General features: G+C 40.6%; 1 protein-coding gene across 5 annotated transcripts; it reads left to right on the forward strand.

The window, feature by feature from the left end:
* Positions 1-645: 645 nt before the first annotated feature.
* On the forward strand, positions 646-13,009 carry mef2b (myocyte enhancer factor 2b). Of its 5 annotated transcripts, none has more exons than XM_050055956.1 (10): positions 646-967; positions 1,052-1,134; positions 4,896-4,976; positions 6,464-6,667; positions 6,857-6,985; positions 7,201-7,390; positions 8,758-8,906; positions 9,054-9,168; positions 11,175-11,286; positions 12,604-13,009. In XM_050055956.1, exons 3-10 carry the CDS (start codon positions 4,923-4,925, stop codon positions 12,914-12,916), a joined length of 1,266 nt encoding a protein of 421 aa, XP_049911913.1. In that variant the 5' UTR covers positions 646-967; positions 1,052-1,134; positions 4,896-4,922; the 3' UTR covers positions 12,917-13,009. The 5 variants fall into 5 exon arrangements, with proteins under 5 accessions (XP_049911913.1, XP_049911910.1, XP_049911914.1 ...); XM_050055955.1 differs by having other exon boundaries at positions 647-967; positions 1,052-1,129; XM_050055953.1 differs by having other exon boundaries at positions 646-1,134.
* The last annotated feature ends 1,427 nt before the right edge of the window (positions 13,010-14,436 follow it).

Consider the following 14,436-nt stretch of genomic DNA (forward strand, 5'->3'; position numbering starts at 1 on the left):
AGGGTCAGTAGCTTGTATTGTCTGTGATTTAAGTCGGTAAGTAAATTGTTGAACTTGATCCCATGGATCTTTTCATGGGCCCCATCCTTAGCGTTATGTGGTGGTCATCTGTACCCTTTGACCCCTCCTGACATTGGGCTTGCATGGATATAACATAGTGAGATTCTTGATTATGATGATGTTTCCTTTTAATAATATTTATCAGGTAAAATGAATAGCAAGGCAAATCCAGTTGCAGCAGCCCCGCAGAGGTCAGGTGTACGCAGGGGCCTTTCTGTTCGGGGGTCCTGGGGATCTTGGCACTTTTTTTATTATAAACAAGCACTATTTTAATGCTTTTTATGGACTCTGACACATTATTTTCATTCAAGGTACATAAAAATTGCCAGTGTGAACCCTTTTATTTTAATTGTAGATTAAGCACACCACCAAGCATCTTATCAAGGGCCAGATTTGTCACCCATATACACTATATCACTGTAGTGTGATGGTTTAGATGATGTTTACAGACTGTTCCTCACATTTCTTTGAACAGGGGGCGCAAAAGACCTTTTTTTCCAGCAGAAAATAAAAAATATGCAAATCATTTTTTTTTTTTTTTTTACAAAACAGAACTTTCCACTGCCCACAGTCACCTCCCAGTCCCTGCTGTCATCAAACTATACACAAAATCAAAATTTAAAAAGGCTCCCTGGGACACAGTCTTACCATCCCGTTGGTGTCTTCTCTGTAATGCGGATCATTTTTAGCAGCCTCGCACATTAAAAACACACAGACTGCGTGTAGTGTAAGTTGTGAACCCGCTGACAGCTCTGAGTGACTGGTGCGTTTGAAGGCGGATGGGAGGCGGAGGAGTGTGTCCAATGGCGCGGCTGAGGAGGCGGTGTACGATGACAGAGAGAGGCGGGCTGCAGCAGCCAGCTGTTGGAAAGCAGCGCTCCTGAACCATCCGCTACTTGTGCACCAGGTGAATATCTCTGCATCAGCGCGACAACACAACACAAGACTTCATTAAGACATCTCTGTGTTGTTGTTTTTTATTCCTCTGTAGCTGCGACTTTTCCTGTTTGTTTGTTTGTCTGGTGTCGAGCCGGCGCGTGAAACTCAGACAGAAGGAGATCGAGAGCAGGTGAGGTGAGATGGTTTTTTTGTTTTTCTAAAGCTTGTGCGTTTAGTTTTTTATCACCTCTGTTATTAAACCTTCCTGTGTGAACATATTCATGCCACAGCTGTGCGTAAAGTACCTGTTGCTGTGTCATTGAACGCAGCCTATAGATGAGGCTATATTAGACAGGGATGCTTGGCAACTCGGGGACAGACAGGCTATTCTTAAACGGTCTATTTTGAATGACGTCAGCAATTTATTAGGCCTAATTATCTGCTTACATTTTTTTAAGCTATGTATTTTTACAGTTTTTATTTTTAGGGTTTGAACATCTCAGTGCAAAGTGAATATTTAGGATTTGTAGACACATCCCATGACTCTTCATCTGTCTCATCCCTTCAACCTGTTGCCTTTTAAACCCTGTGGCTGCTCAGCTCTAAATGTGCATTGATAAACTCACGTTTTGGGGACATATAAGACTCTTCTTTAATACAAATCTAATGTGCTATTGCTTCATTTAAAAGAGCAGAGTTGGCATTAAGGTGTGTCTCATCTTCACAGTTTGCAACAACTTTAAAAAAGTCCTGAGAAACTTTTTTTGTCTCTCTTTTTACATAAAGATCAAATGTTCCGCACATGCACACTGCATGTACTCTTGCTATTCTGGCTGTATCAAGGCAATTCAATTATCTCCTGTTAAAATTAGACAAACATTTCTCCTCCATGACTGTGCAAAGGCCCCAGTGAGCGCATGAACCGTCTGACCCCGAAGATGGCACACATGGGCAAACGTACATTTATTTTTACTGATATTAAAATGGCATTCTGCAGCTTTGAAGACAAAGAAAACGAGGCTTTGTCTGTTTAAATTATGTTTCAGTTTTGCTTTGTCACAATCTTCGGGAAGCACCCTTTTTTACCTTCAGTTTGGGAGGATTTATGTGTTAGTTTGTGCAAATTTTGGTTCCAGTTTTGGGCCCCGGTTTCACCTTTTACCAGCATAACACGGGGCTTTGATGTGATGAACACAGGTGTGACAAAAATGACTTAAAAAAAGCAAAACCAAAGCTGCGCACCAGCTTGGTTAGGTGTCATCCACATGACTGCAGTATATAGTGCAGCTTTTCTTTTGACATGTATAGAAAAATATATTCCACAGGAGCAGAGGCAAGACAGTGGTGCAGACACATGCTTAAAGGGTTAACAAAATTGGTTATTCGTGCGGTATTTTGCTTTTTTCCTCATGCGTAACTTAAACCATTGATTAATCTGGTAAATATTTTAATCATATTCAAACTCTGCAAATGCTCCTGCATGATTGGCTGTCACAGGAACGTGCTCTGCCACCTCGGAGTAAGTCATTAGCCTCTTTGGCCAATGTGCGTACACATGTTTAGCATGTTTTTGAAACATTATCAAGCCATCGTGCTCGAAATGACTCATGGAAAGAAACCCATCGAAGCAGAACCCCCAATACTCTACAAAATGCCCTACTTATTTCCCTTCTCATTCATGCGTACAGTTCACAGCAGCAAGAAAAACCACCAGTGCAATACACTCATTTGAACTGATTAAACTTATTAAAATGATGTTGTCAAGCTCTTAGTTCTCTTTGCATGTGCATTGTTTTCCCAAGCGAGGTCCCCAGTGATTAGTCAGATGCTCCTGGGGTATGTCAGAGAGCAGGGCCACGGTGTGCTGCTGCTGCTGCTGCTGCTGTGTGTGTGTGTGTGTCTTTGCTCAGTTTTTTCCACTGTGTCGCCTCTGGGAAGGCATCTGACAAAGGTGCTGTCTTTCCCCATAGAAGCGTGAGACCCAGGGGCAAGTGTGCATGTGTGCAATTATTGCACTATTACAGGACACACAGAGATTCTGCTTGACATTCATATGTTATCAAGGCACTTTTAAGACCAATTGAGAGGTAAAAACGAAAAAGGTTTATTTGATTTCCACCTGTTCTCAGTGGCATGTTCAGGAGTTGACTATACAGATAAACGTCACATGTAGGTGTGCTCTCAAATGGCAGTTGTTGTGCGGGAAAACATCCAGAATTAGCTGATGTGTGAGGCCTGGCGAGGCTTTTCCTGCCTGTCTTGGCCTTTAGGTCTTCAACAAACCTACTAAACCACATAGAGTTTTATAGCAAACTCCACACCGTTTGGCTGGAGGTGTAGCTATATTTACCAAGCTAGTCATGTGTTTTAACAGGGCGGTGATACTCGTCGTTTTGCTTATATCTGAAAGGGGAGAGGAACTTTCTGTAAAACCCCTGAGATAAAGATCTTTCTGCCTTGTTTAGAACACATGTCCCACTTCCCTCTCCTCTCACCATTAGCGCCATTAATCTTGATATGAGGATAAATGGTCTCACTTCTGAGAGACAGCTTGACCTGACGTGAGATCAATTCTTTGTGGCGTGGAGGTGTTAGTTAGACAAACCAACGCTGGCTTTTGTGGTCCTTTACTCGTAAGCGAGAGCTACTTGTCCGCAGTGTGCTCTGTTTTTACTGTTGAGACAGCAGCAGTGACGGGTTTATCTGCAGCTGTCAGTGTTGAGGTGTGTCTTGTCTCTGCAGCGTATTCGGCACAGTGGATATCACAGGACTTTATAAGGTAATAATGAGGGCAAAGAGGTGGATTCCTCCAGAAATGCCCCAGATGCCTGTGTGCCAAGCTTACGTTGAGGGACAGCGGGCACTTTAGGGGTCGTGGGAATGCAGGCGCCATATCCGCTCAGGCACCATCAGGAGGGACAGGGGACTAAATATAGAGAAGTCCAATACATGTCCAGTATTAAGGGGAAAAACCAGTGAAAACTGCTCTGGGCTTTGGAGAAGCGCTGTATGATCAGGTCAGAGGAGTCAAACCACCGCTTCATGTAGTCGTGTGACTCATAGTGGAGTGTAAGACTCAGACATAGAGCAAATCTATGAATGCATTTCATTTAGTTTTTTATGAGTTTGCATCAAACTCACTTCATGGCTTTCACCAATAATGCAAAGAACCTCAGTCGTCTGATTTCTCTATAGTGTCCAGCTGTATATGGTCAGGGGCAGGGACAGGAGCAGGGGTTTTCTAGACCAAGAAGAAAAAAAACCCCGAAGAAAAACAGCGGGTGTGAGTTTCAAAAATGGACATTCTCAAGCCAACCACAATCCATCCATGTCTTTTCTGACCTGGCTGTGCATGAGAGAGGAGTGGGTGGCTTTTAGCGTCAGCCGTCTTTCAAAAACACACCGTTTTCCCTTTGACTGTTGGGTTTTTAGCTATTGCCTGCTGAACCTTTAAAAGGAGCTATCAACTGTATTTTTAACCCTGTCTCTTGGGGCCGTGCGGCGCAGCCGAGCACTGAGCTGCTGGCCCGGGGGTAACCCATATTGTGGGGGTGTCAGACTGTGTGGACTGCTGGCCCGGCAAGGGCCGCTCTAACTTTAGACCGCATCGCCTCATGGTGGTAAAAATAAACACCCTGCCCTTACCAAGGGGAAAGGGACTTGAGTCACTTAAACCAAATGGATGACATTTTCCCACCAGAATTGAACAAGCGTGACGAGAGCATGATTGAATAATTGTACTATTATTGTAAAATGTAGATGCGTGTAAACAGGAATAAACCATTAGTTCAGTTGCAACTGCGCACAAATGTGACTGACCCTTGAGACATTTTTAGTTTTCCTAAAACTAGAGAAGGAAAATGTTTAATGTATTTATTTGTTGATGTTGTCACTGCTCCAATATGACTGCCTGGTTGTGTTCAGCTACTGTAACATTGTTATATTTTATTTTACAGGTGTCCAAGTGTCAGACAGCAGAAAAAATGGGACGGAAGAAAATACAAATTTCTCGTATTCTGGACCAGAGGAACAGACAGGTAGGAAATATTTTATATAGATATATACCATAACCTTTTTAATGCACATGAACAGTGGGTTTGCCTCAGTAATATTTGCACACGTTTTAAGGCCTGTTTGGAGTAGAAACGGTACATAGGCATGCACAGACAGTGCAGGAGATGCAACAAAACCTGGACTAAAATTGTCACATGCTGAATAGTCACACACATTGTTAAACTGATTTGCATAGAAAATAAGTTTTGTGCCCTTGTAAAGATGGCACATAGCATAAGGGGCTAATGTGTGTAGTGATTGTGATGTGTGATTTCTTAGTACTGCTAGACTGTGGAGGAAATGTTACATTAAGATATCTGGAACGATACGAGACACTTGTGTGATCATAGTTTCATTTTACAGTAATGGCACCATGCATGCTTCATGTTCAGACTTGCATATTGAAGTTGGAGCCAAATAGGTGTAAATGCACCATCAGTGAGACGTGAGAGTTAAGATCCGCTGCTGTACATGCAAGAAAATCTGAAAGATCTAACAGTGAAACTGAGATTTTCTTCAGGGCCAAAAGATCAGTAATGGCACTCTTGCTCTTTCACACTGCACAGAATGGACTGAGCACTCTTACAGAGCAACACTGGAAGGAGGAAATATGGTTAAAGCCTAAAAGGAAGATGTATTTGACAGTACAGTGCAGTACAGGAAGTTTTTTTTATCAGTTAAATACAAGATAAATCTGATAAACCAGATTATATATATATTTATATATATACAGTGTAATGTTGATGTCACCTTACAGCCAGAAGTTACATATTTTTTTTTGGGCATCACCACACACTGAGGTTATGTCAGTGCGATACTGCAACGTGACAGAAATGTTCACGTCGTGCTCATAACCTATTAATATGTTAAGCGGTATGTATGAAAAAACGCATCAAACGCACACATGGAATCAGTGCAGACGAGAAGAAAAACGCATTAAAGTGTGCTCAGAGTGCTGGCAATTTGTTTCTCTTATCTGATCTTCGGGACTGAATGTTTTTGGGCGATAAGGTTTGTTTTTTGGGGAGTTTTTCCTTATCTGAATCGAGGGTGTGAGGACAGACAGTGGTGTACGCCGTAAAGATTGTAAAGCCTTCTGGGACAAAGTTGTGATTCTAGGCCGTATAAATGTACTTGACTGTCAACACTGTTGGTACGATTTGCAAGCGTCGAGTTTGGATTGTGTGTTGTGCTTTTCCATTTAAAAAAGCAATATATTTTTACCCTCAGCAGCGGTATATTTAAACAGAAATAATCATTAAACCGATAACACAAAAGGTGTGTAAGGGCTGATTTTTTGGCAGCTAATCCAAGTTGGTAATTTGTTGCTGTTGTTGTCGTCACTCCTGCAGTAATGCTTACACAAAACATTTGTAAGATTTATTTAAATACTTGAGATGCATATGTTCCTCTAAATCATCAGCTACCGTCTGAAGTTAAATGTGACACAAACCTGCGTGTGTTTTTTTAGGTGACTTTCACCAAGCGTAAGTTTGGCCTGATGAAGAAGGCGTATGAGCTGAGCGTGCTGTGTGACTGCGAGATCGCCCTCATCATCTTCAACAGCACCAACCGTCTGTTCCAGTACGCCAGCACAGACATGGACAAAGTGCTGCTCAAGTACACCGAGTACAGCGAGCCACACGAGAGTCGCACCAACACCGACATACTGGAGGTAGCGTGCATGCTGCTATTAAAGGAAATGACAGTGAAGCATGATTTAGCATCAATTAAATAACATTAAAATGAAAATCAGGTTGCAGATTTTATTCTTTTGGGTGAAAACGCTCCATATGTTGCTTTCCTGCAGCTTGATGGTTTCATTGTGGGTGATTTTCCATGTGCACTTTCTGTTCTGTATCAGACCCTGCGTAGGAAAGGCCTCGGTCTCGACGGCTCAGAGCTCGACAGCGAGGAGAGCATGCAGGTGGCTGCAGACAAATATCCTCTGAGCGAGGGCATGGATCTTTCTGTGGCTCGCCAACGCTTCTATGTCAGTCCACACGCACTTCTGCTATTGCACAGTCACCACAAACACAAGCATGAGCACACACACACACACACTGAGCTGTCCTGACATGTTTTAATGTGGATTTTTCTAATTCTCCACATTTAATGACATAAAACAGCTCAAAATGACACATTATGATACTGACATTTTCTATACTCTTTTTTATTCTGGCTGTTATTATGGATTTTACTCTTCAGGGCCCGTCCCTCCTCTCACCTGAGGCCCAGTTCCTGGTGTCTGCAGGCTGTGAGAACGGTTTCCCCAACTCCTCTGGATCCAGCACGGCCTCCCACAGACCTCCGGGCTTCAAATCTCTGAGCTCCAGACCCGGCTCTGCCAGCCCTGCTGCGCCACATGCACACACTGCGTTCATGTCTCCACACTCAGGTGAGCACAACTGGCTGGTCCTACTGTATGAAACATTACTAGAGTCATTTTAATTTCAATGCATACTATTGAAAGTAACCTATACAAATCATTATAATGCATATTTGTGTATATACTTTATATCAGTGGTTCCTAAGTGGTCCGGATTTCTCCTTAGTCATCAGTTCAAGGTCCACACAGTTTAATACATTCGGCATCATACTTGCATTTGGGCAAGTCGTTAGTCACTCACTCTACAGCAGGGAACGATATTCCAAATAAAAGCTCTGTGCCGAAGAGTTACTATTTAAAAATAAAGTGTGTTTTTTACAAACTTAAAACGTTTGTGTGTCAACTGCGGTCCATTCAGAGTAGACCAGCAACCCACTTTTGGTCTGCGGTGCACCAGTTGGGACCGACTGCTTTATGTGATAAATTTTAGGTTTAAAGTGAACCATATCATCCAATTTCCTTGATGTGTTTAATGTACTTTACACTCATTTACAGTACCGTTATTTGACTTCTGCATGACTCTGTGCCAATAAAATAGTTTCATTACAAAATTAAATGTACATGATTTTAAAAAATGTGACTCCCTATGACACAGTGATTGCTACCATTACATTAAAACTCTCCACTGAATTGAAAATATATTTCTTAATACAAAGGCTTCAAACATTCGCAGCTCATTATTTGCACATTGGCATTCGTTACCATATTGAGCAGTGAGCCTTCTTCTCTGTAAAAAAAGATGCAAACCCTTCACCACAATGATCCATTTAATGCTTTTCTTGCTAAATATTTGCTGTAAAATTCACATGTGTGCTGTCGACCTTCTGTGCAACTGGCTGTGAACTCACAGGAAGTGTGTGTGTACGTGCATGTGTGTGCGCACTAATCCACACACGCAGTTGGTCTGTTTTGTGAAACTGGCCCTCCACCAGTGTAACAGCGGCTGTAACCAGTTCTGTGGTTTCTGTACAAAATGTATCACACCTGCCAGTCATGTCAGCCTCTCTTACAGCCTTTAACTATTTGAGCGCCCTATGATGTCATGAAAGACTGATCACTGGCAGTGTTTTTTAGATGTGTTATTAGTGTTTTTCTCATAATTGACGTTGATGTTTACAATCAGTTCATAATGGATTCTGACTGGTCATCGATACACTGATGATACATTACAAACATGAACATGAACGTGTCCTTTGTCCTTTAAACATCAGACACCGATTCAAATGTCAAACTAAAAAAGAAGAAGTTGATTTTTATCACACTTGTGTGCAGACAGCGCGAGGTGAAGAATGTATCACAGAGAATAAATTATTTCTCTGTAAGTGAAACAAGCTCACATCTCTTTTCACTTCCTGCTCCTTTCTTTCGCTGTGCAGGTATCGGCTACTCTATGTTCTCACATGGTAACCTGAATCGAGCTCTGGACATGAAAAGTCCACCTCCTCTGAACCTGGGCGGTGAGAACCTGCGGGGGGAGGCCGCTAATCAGGGCATGGGGGCCACACGTGCTAACCACAGCTCCGCTGTAAGTGGTTGTAACTATCCAGCGTTATCTGCACACAGTGGCACTTCTCTCACATATGATATGCACATTTCATGCATGCAATGATGTCACTCCATCACTACAAACTTGAGATTTTCACTTCAACTATTTCTCTTCCCTGTTTGTCAGAGGGGGGTTTTGTACCAGGGTCTGCACAGCAGCAGCTCCATGGTAGCCATGGGGAAGGCAGGGCTGCTGGGTCACAGTTTGGGCGGCTATGGCCTCCCCTCTCCTGGAGCCTCTGGTATGTCTGCAGTGTATCATCTATTCTGTGGTGTTGCTTTATTGCTGAAAGTCAGATGAAACGATTCATACTGCTGTCACGTCTTTTAATAATCAAGCTACAGCCAGCCAACAGTTAGCTTAGCTTAGCTTAGCTTAACATAAAGATGGTAAATAGGGAAACAGTTGGCCTCGCTGTGTCCAGAGGAAACAATATCTGTCTACTAGCACATGCACGAGAAGCGCTGCGACTATACACTGTAAAAATAATGGACTTAGCCACCGTGATGTCATCTATTGGTTTGGTGGAGCCAGCAGTGACCATTCCTTGGACGAGAGGCACTGTAAACCCAGTTCATCTATGACATGAAATTTTAATGTAAAGTCTACACAAATGTCCCGGATTGTCAAAATAACATAAAAAGTTTATGTTCACCTGACACAAAAACTTCCTTAACACTCTTAAGTCAACAATTTCTTAGTTTTGAGTTAACCTGACTGAAATTTATAAAGTCAGTTACACCAAAGTAGTTTAAGGCAAAGAAACAACACTATCATTGTGCACATATTGTGGGGTGTTGGGCTAAATGGGTGGAGTTTCCCAGCATGCTATGAGACAACCTGTTCAACCTGAAGAACACTGTGTTTAAATGTGTTTTAAATCACTCATGTTACCCGTGACACAGTGAACCATGTTTATGTATTTCACAGTGGTTCTAATGGGCTACAGTTAATGTTGTGGTAAAATACATTTTGCACCATGAGTTAAGTCATATACAAAGTTAGTGACATCATGCCTGTGTGGATATTAGGATGTGTAACCTAAAGATGGTCTGAGGTGAAATAAAACGCATAACTTAGATCAGAATCCATCTCTTGTCTGTATTTTAGTTATTGAGAAACCTAAGCTTGCCACCATTTTCACAGTTAAATAACATTTTTAAATAAATTGTTGTAAAATATGTACTCCATGGTTTTATATTCCTATGACAGAATTAAATGCTCAAACAACAACAACAAAAAGTTACGTTAAACTGACATAAAATTCCTGTCGGCAAGGGTCATGTGACACATTTATTTTGTGTCTGACGTAGTCAAAACATTTATGTTACTGTACTGTGTTAAACTTAAAGTTTAGAGTGCAAGCTGTTTCCAAAAAAAATTAAAGTTGAGTGAGCGAATTAGGGTTTACAGTGTGGTGCTGTGGAGGAGTGAGGGGTCGATCTCACTGAGAAGCTGAGGATACTATCGTCACACAGCCTGTCACTCAAAGTGGCCCGCCTTTAACTCTGTGTAACTTTAAGCCTTGGTAAAATGTAAATGAGTGCGTTAAAAATATATCCCTGTACAGATGGCATGAAGGGGGAAATGAGCTGTAGAGACCAAAACCGTTTTTTTTGTTCTGCTGTGAAGTTGGGGATTGACTCACTTCTGGAGCCAGCCTCAAGTGGCCATTCGAGGAACTGCAATTTTTGGCACTTCCATGTTGGATTCATTTTCCAGCCACGGCTGTTGCCACTTGGTGTAAACAGGAGGAAAAAGTTAGCTTTGCTGTGTTCAAAGGAAACACAATCTTCCTGTCGACATAAATACAAACATCCAGATGCAAAAGCAACAAGTTGGGGCTTTACCAGGGGTTTTGTGCCGCACTGTTTCTGGGCTGTGACCTCTTACAGTCTTTGCTGGTTGCTGACAAAGTCACTGTGGCCTCAAGATTCTAAAAAAGTCAGTACACCCGTCCAAGAAGTAGTCCTGCACATAATTCTTGATTGTATGGATTAAACAAACTATTCTTCCTGCAAAGCTAAGCTAAGCTAATCAGCTGCTGGCTGTAGCTTCATACAGTACACACATGAGAGTGATGTCAGTATTCTCATCTGCTCTCAGCAAGAAAGCAAACAATTGTATTTCCTAAAATGTCAAACTATGCTCTTCTAATGAAGATAATCTGTCCTATCATTCACAGATTCTGGTTTATTAAAGTCTACTCTGTTTATGTCATCTTTTAAATCATATCTTTCTTCGCAGAGTACAGCCAGCCTGGTTTTTATCACTCTGTTAGTCTACAGCGAGGAGCAGTGAACCCCTGGCAGCCAGCACAGCCGCCTCAGGAGCCCCATGGGCCTCATATAGGCCCAGGGTAAGGATATTAATGTGCAATATGGTACCCTCTGTGGGGATAAAATATGGAATCATGGCAGAAAGTTGAATCGACACACTGTTCTTTGCTCCAGCAATGTTTTTTTAATTCACTCTTGCTGTGCATCATTTCGATCGATCAGATCTTCATCAGGCGCAAAACAGCACTAACAAATATCATGTTATATCTCAATATGATGGCAATCATATATGTGGCTTCAGAAGACAATGAACGAATTACTGACATCTGCAACAGCAAGTCAGAAAGAACAACACTAAGAAAAAGAAAATTTATGAAAAAATAAATATAATTAAAGAAAATGGAGTGAAAAACAAACACATAAAAGAGCAGAAAAAATAAATAAAAAATAAAATTAATGAAAAAATAAAATAGGACAAAATCAAAAGAAAAAGAAGTTATTGGAAAACATTTGAAATAGAATAAAAGTTAAAAAAAAAAAGGAATGTAAAATAAAAAAATGAGAAAAAGAAAGTAAGTTAGTACATAATAAATTCATAATAAATAAATGTAATAAATGATAAATAGAAAATTCAAATATATGCATTGAATAGGAATCAATCAATCAATGAAAATTAAATAAAATAAGAAAAAATAAAAATAAAATATTGGAATGCAAGTTAAAAAGGAATGTTAAGTAAAAACAGAAAAATTAGAGAAAGATAATAACCATAAATGGAAAATGAATGTCAGTACATAATAATTCATAATTAATAAAAAATAGATAAATTATAATAAATAAAAATTATAAATTAAAAATAATAGACAATACATAATATATAATAAATGTAATAGATGATAGATAAAAATAAAATATATGCATAAAAAAGGAAAACAGAAAAAATATTCACAAAATACATTAAAATAAAATCAATTAAAAAATAAAATAAGAGAAAATCAAAAGAAAAGAAGTATAATAAAATACTGAAATGCATTTGACATTGAATAAAAGTTTTTTAAAAAAGGAATGTAAACTATAAACAGAAAAATGAGAGAAAGAAAACAACAATAAATGGAAATTAAATGTTAGTACATAATAATTCATAATAAATAAAAAATAAATAATACATATATTTTTTTAAATAAATAAGTAAAATATAATAAATGTAATAGATGATAAATAATTTTGCTTAATGTTGTTTATATGAAGCCAGTATATTTATCATTATCATGAAGCTGGATGAAAATTTCACATTTGTCTTTTTATTCATTTTAATGCATCAGATTTGGCTTTTAATTATCTATAACTGCAGAACTCATGTTTTAACCCAGACATTTCTTTTGTCTTGTTATTTCCAGGATGTCCAGCGGAGGGTGCTCCTTCCCCTCCCAGTCCTGCTCCTCAACCTCTCCACATCTGCCCTCCCTCAACCTAAGCATCAAATTGGAGCGGAGCTCTCCTGAGCACATGTCCTCACCCACCTCCCCTCCTCTACACCACCTCAGGCAGCACTCTCCAATGAGTAACCCCGACTCGGCTTGCCAAACCCCTCCAGAAGCCCGTCCGGCTAATGAGGCGAAGGAGTTTCCCAAAGCCGGCTACCCACAAGACGAAGAGGAAGGAGGGCAGCCGCTCAGGCAGTTAGAGATAAGTGATGGGTGGCAGAGATAGCTGGCTGCTGCAGTCTAACACCATCTCCCATTCAATCAGCTATCTTCCATCAAAACCAGTCCTCTCTTACACACACACACACACACACACACATATATAACACAGAAGATAGCGAGATGGGGTCGATTTGTCCCCGTCATCCCAGAGAGGAACGCCTCTCTTTGTCTCCTCACTCAGAGCTGGTCTCTCCTGGGCGATGGAGAATTTTCTCTGCATCACTTGATCGATCCCACGAGGAGACAGATGCATACAGACATTTGCTTTTTGTTTGGTTAGGTTTAGTTTTCTGTGTGGAGCAAATGTGAATCAAAAAATACAATTTGAAATGTGTTCGTTTTGTTCCGTGACTTCGCTGAAGTTTAGCTACAGCAGCACATTGGGACCAGCTGAATTTCTCCAAAGCTGCAGACCAGTCTGAGTACATATCCGGCTTCAGGGGTCGTCAGCGTTTGATCCAGGTTTGAAAAATACCTGTCAAACTACATTTCACCGTCTTCGTATAAATGTCACGGTGAAAAGCAGACGGCAGATGGAACATGACTCATCACAGCAGCCAGAAGGAACCACTTAGTCTCTGTGTACAGTAAACCTTCACACACCTTATGGCCCTCTCGCTTTATAAGCTTTAATGTTTTAGCCTTTAGCCCAAAATCACTGACATGATCTCCCCACATGAAACCAGTTAGATATCACCCGTCACTGGAGCCTTGGCCGTCTCTGAAACACACTAGGACATTTTAAAGGATGAATTCACTTTTTTCCCTCCAAGATTGTCTTTAAACAGTTCTCACATGCCCACATGTGCACTGAAATATGTTTTTGTTCACTGTAACTGCTGCTCCTGTCCATACTGAAAGTGAAAAGATATCTTCATCATGATATTCTAATATAAGAAACAGAGAATGAAATCCACAGGGCTCCCTAAAAACACGGTATTTCACCTTACATCCTGGGTCACACAGAGCGATGTGTCTGTGCCTGATGCGCGCTCTCGTCTCATGGGTTGTGTCCTCACTTTCTGGATAGGATAACACAACTGTAACATAAAAAAGTTGTTTATGAAATCAATCTTTGCCTTAACCCCAAGATTAAACCTACAGGAGGCCTTACACAAAACTGTAACTTCAAACAGAGATGATTTTTATGCCTCAGAGGTGTTATGTTTTTGGGTTGTTCGTCCATATGATGTATATACATCTGTCCATACATCTGTACATCCGAGTCGTGTAAACATGATATTTCTTTAAGAATGCCTTGAGGAAATTTCTTCATATTTGGCACAAACGTTCACTTGGACTAAACGAACTGATTAGATTTTGGTGGTCAAAGGTCAAGGTCACTGTGCCCTTGTGTACGTCCCAGTCTCGTGAACACGATATCTCAGAAACAACTTGAGCGATTTTCTTCGACTTTGGCACAATTTCACATGGACTCAGCAGTGAATTGATTAGAATTTGGTGGTTGAAGGTCAAAGGTCAAGGTCATTGTGACCTCACAAAACATTTTTGACCATAACTCAA

Source organism: Epinephelus moara, chromosome 10, assembly GCF_006386435.1.
Source record: "Epinephelus moara isolate mb chromosome 10, YSFRI_EMoa_1.0, whole genome shotgun sequence".
NCBI classification, from domain to species: Eukaryota; Metazoa; Chordata; class Actinopteri; order Perciformes; family Serranidae; genus Epinephelus; species Epinephelus moara.

Coding starts and splice junctions, on each gene's coding strand:
- mef2b (XM_050055953.1), top strand. CDS start 4,923: ATGGGACGGAAGAAAATACAAATTTCTCGTATTCTGGACCAGAGGAAC. Junction 4,977..6,463: donor TGGACCAGAGGAACAGACAG/GTAGGAAATATT, acceptor GTGTTTTTTTAG/GTGACTTTCACCAAGCGTAA. Junction 8,907..9,053: donor GTGCTAACCACAGCTCCGCT/GTAAGTGGTTGT, acceptor CCTGTTTGTCAG/AGGGGGGTTTTGTACCAGGG.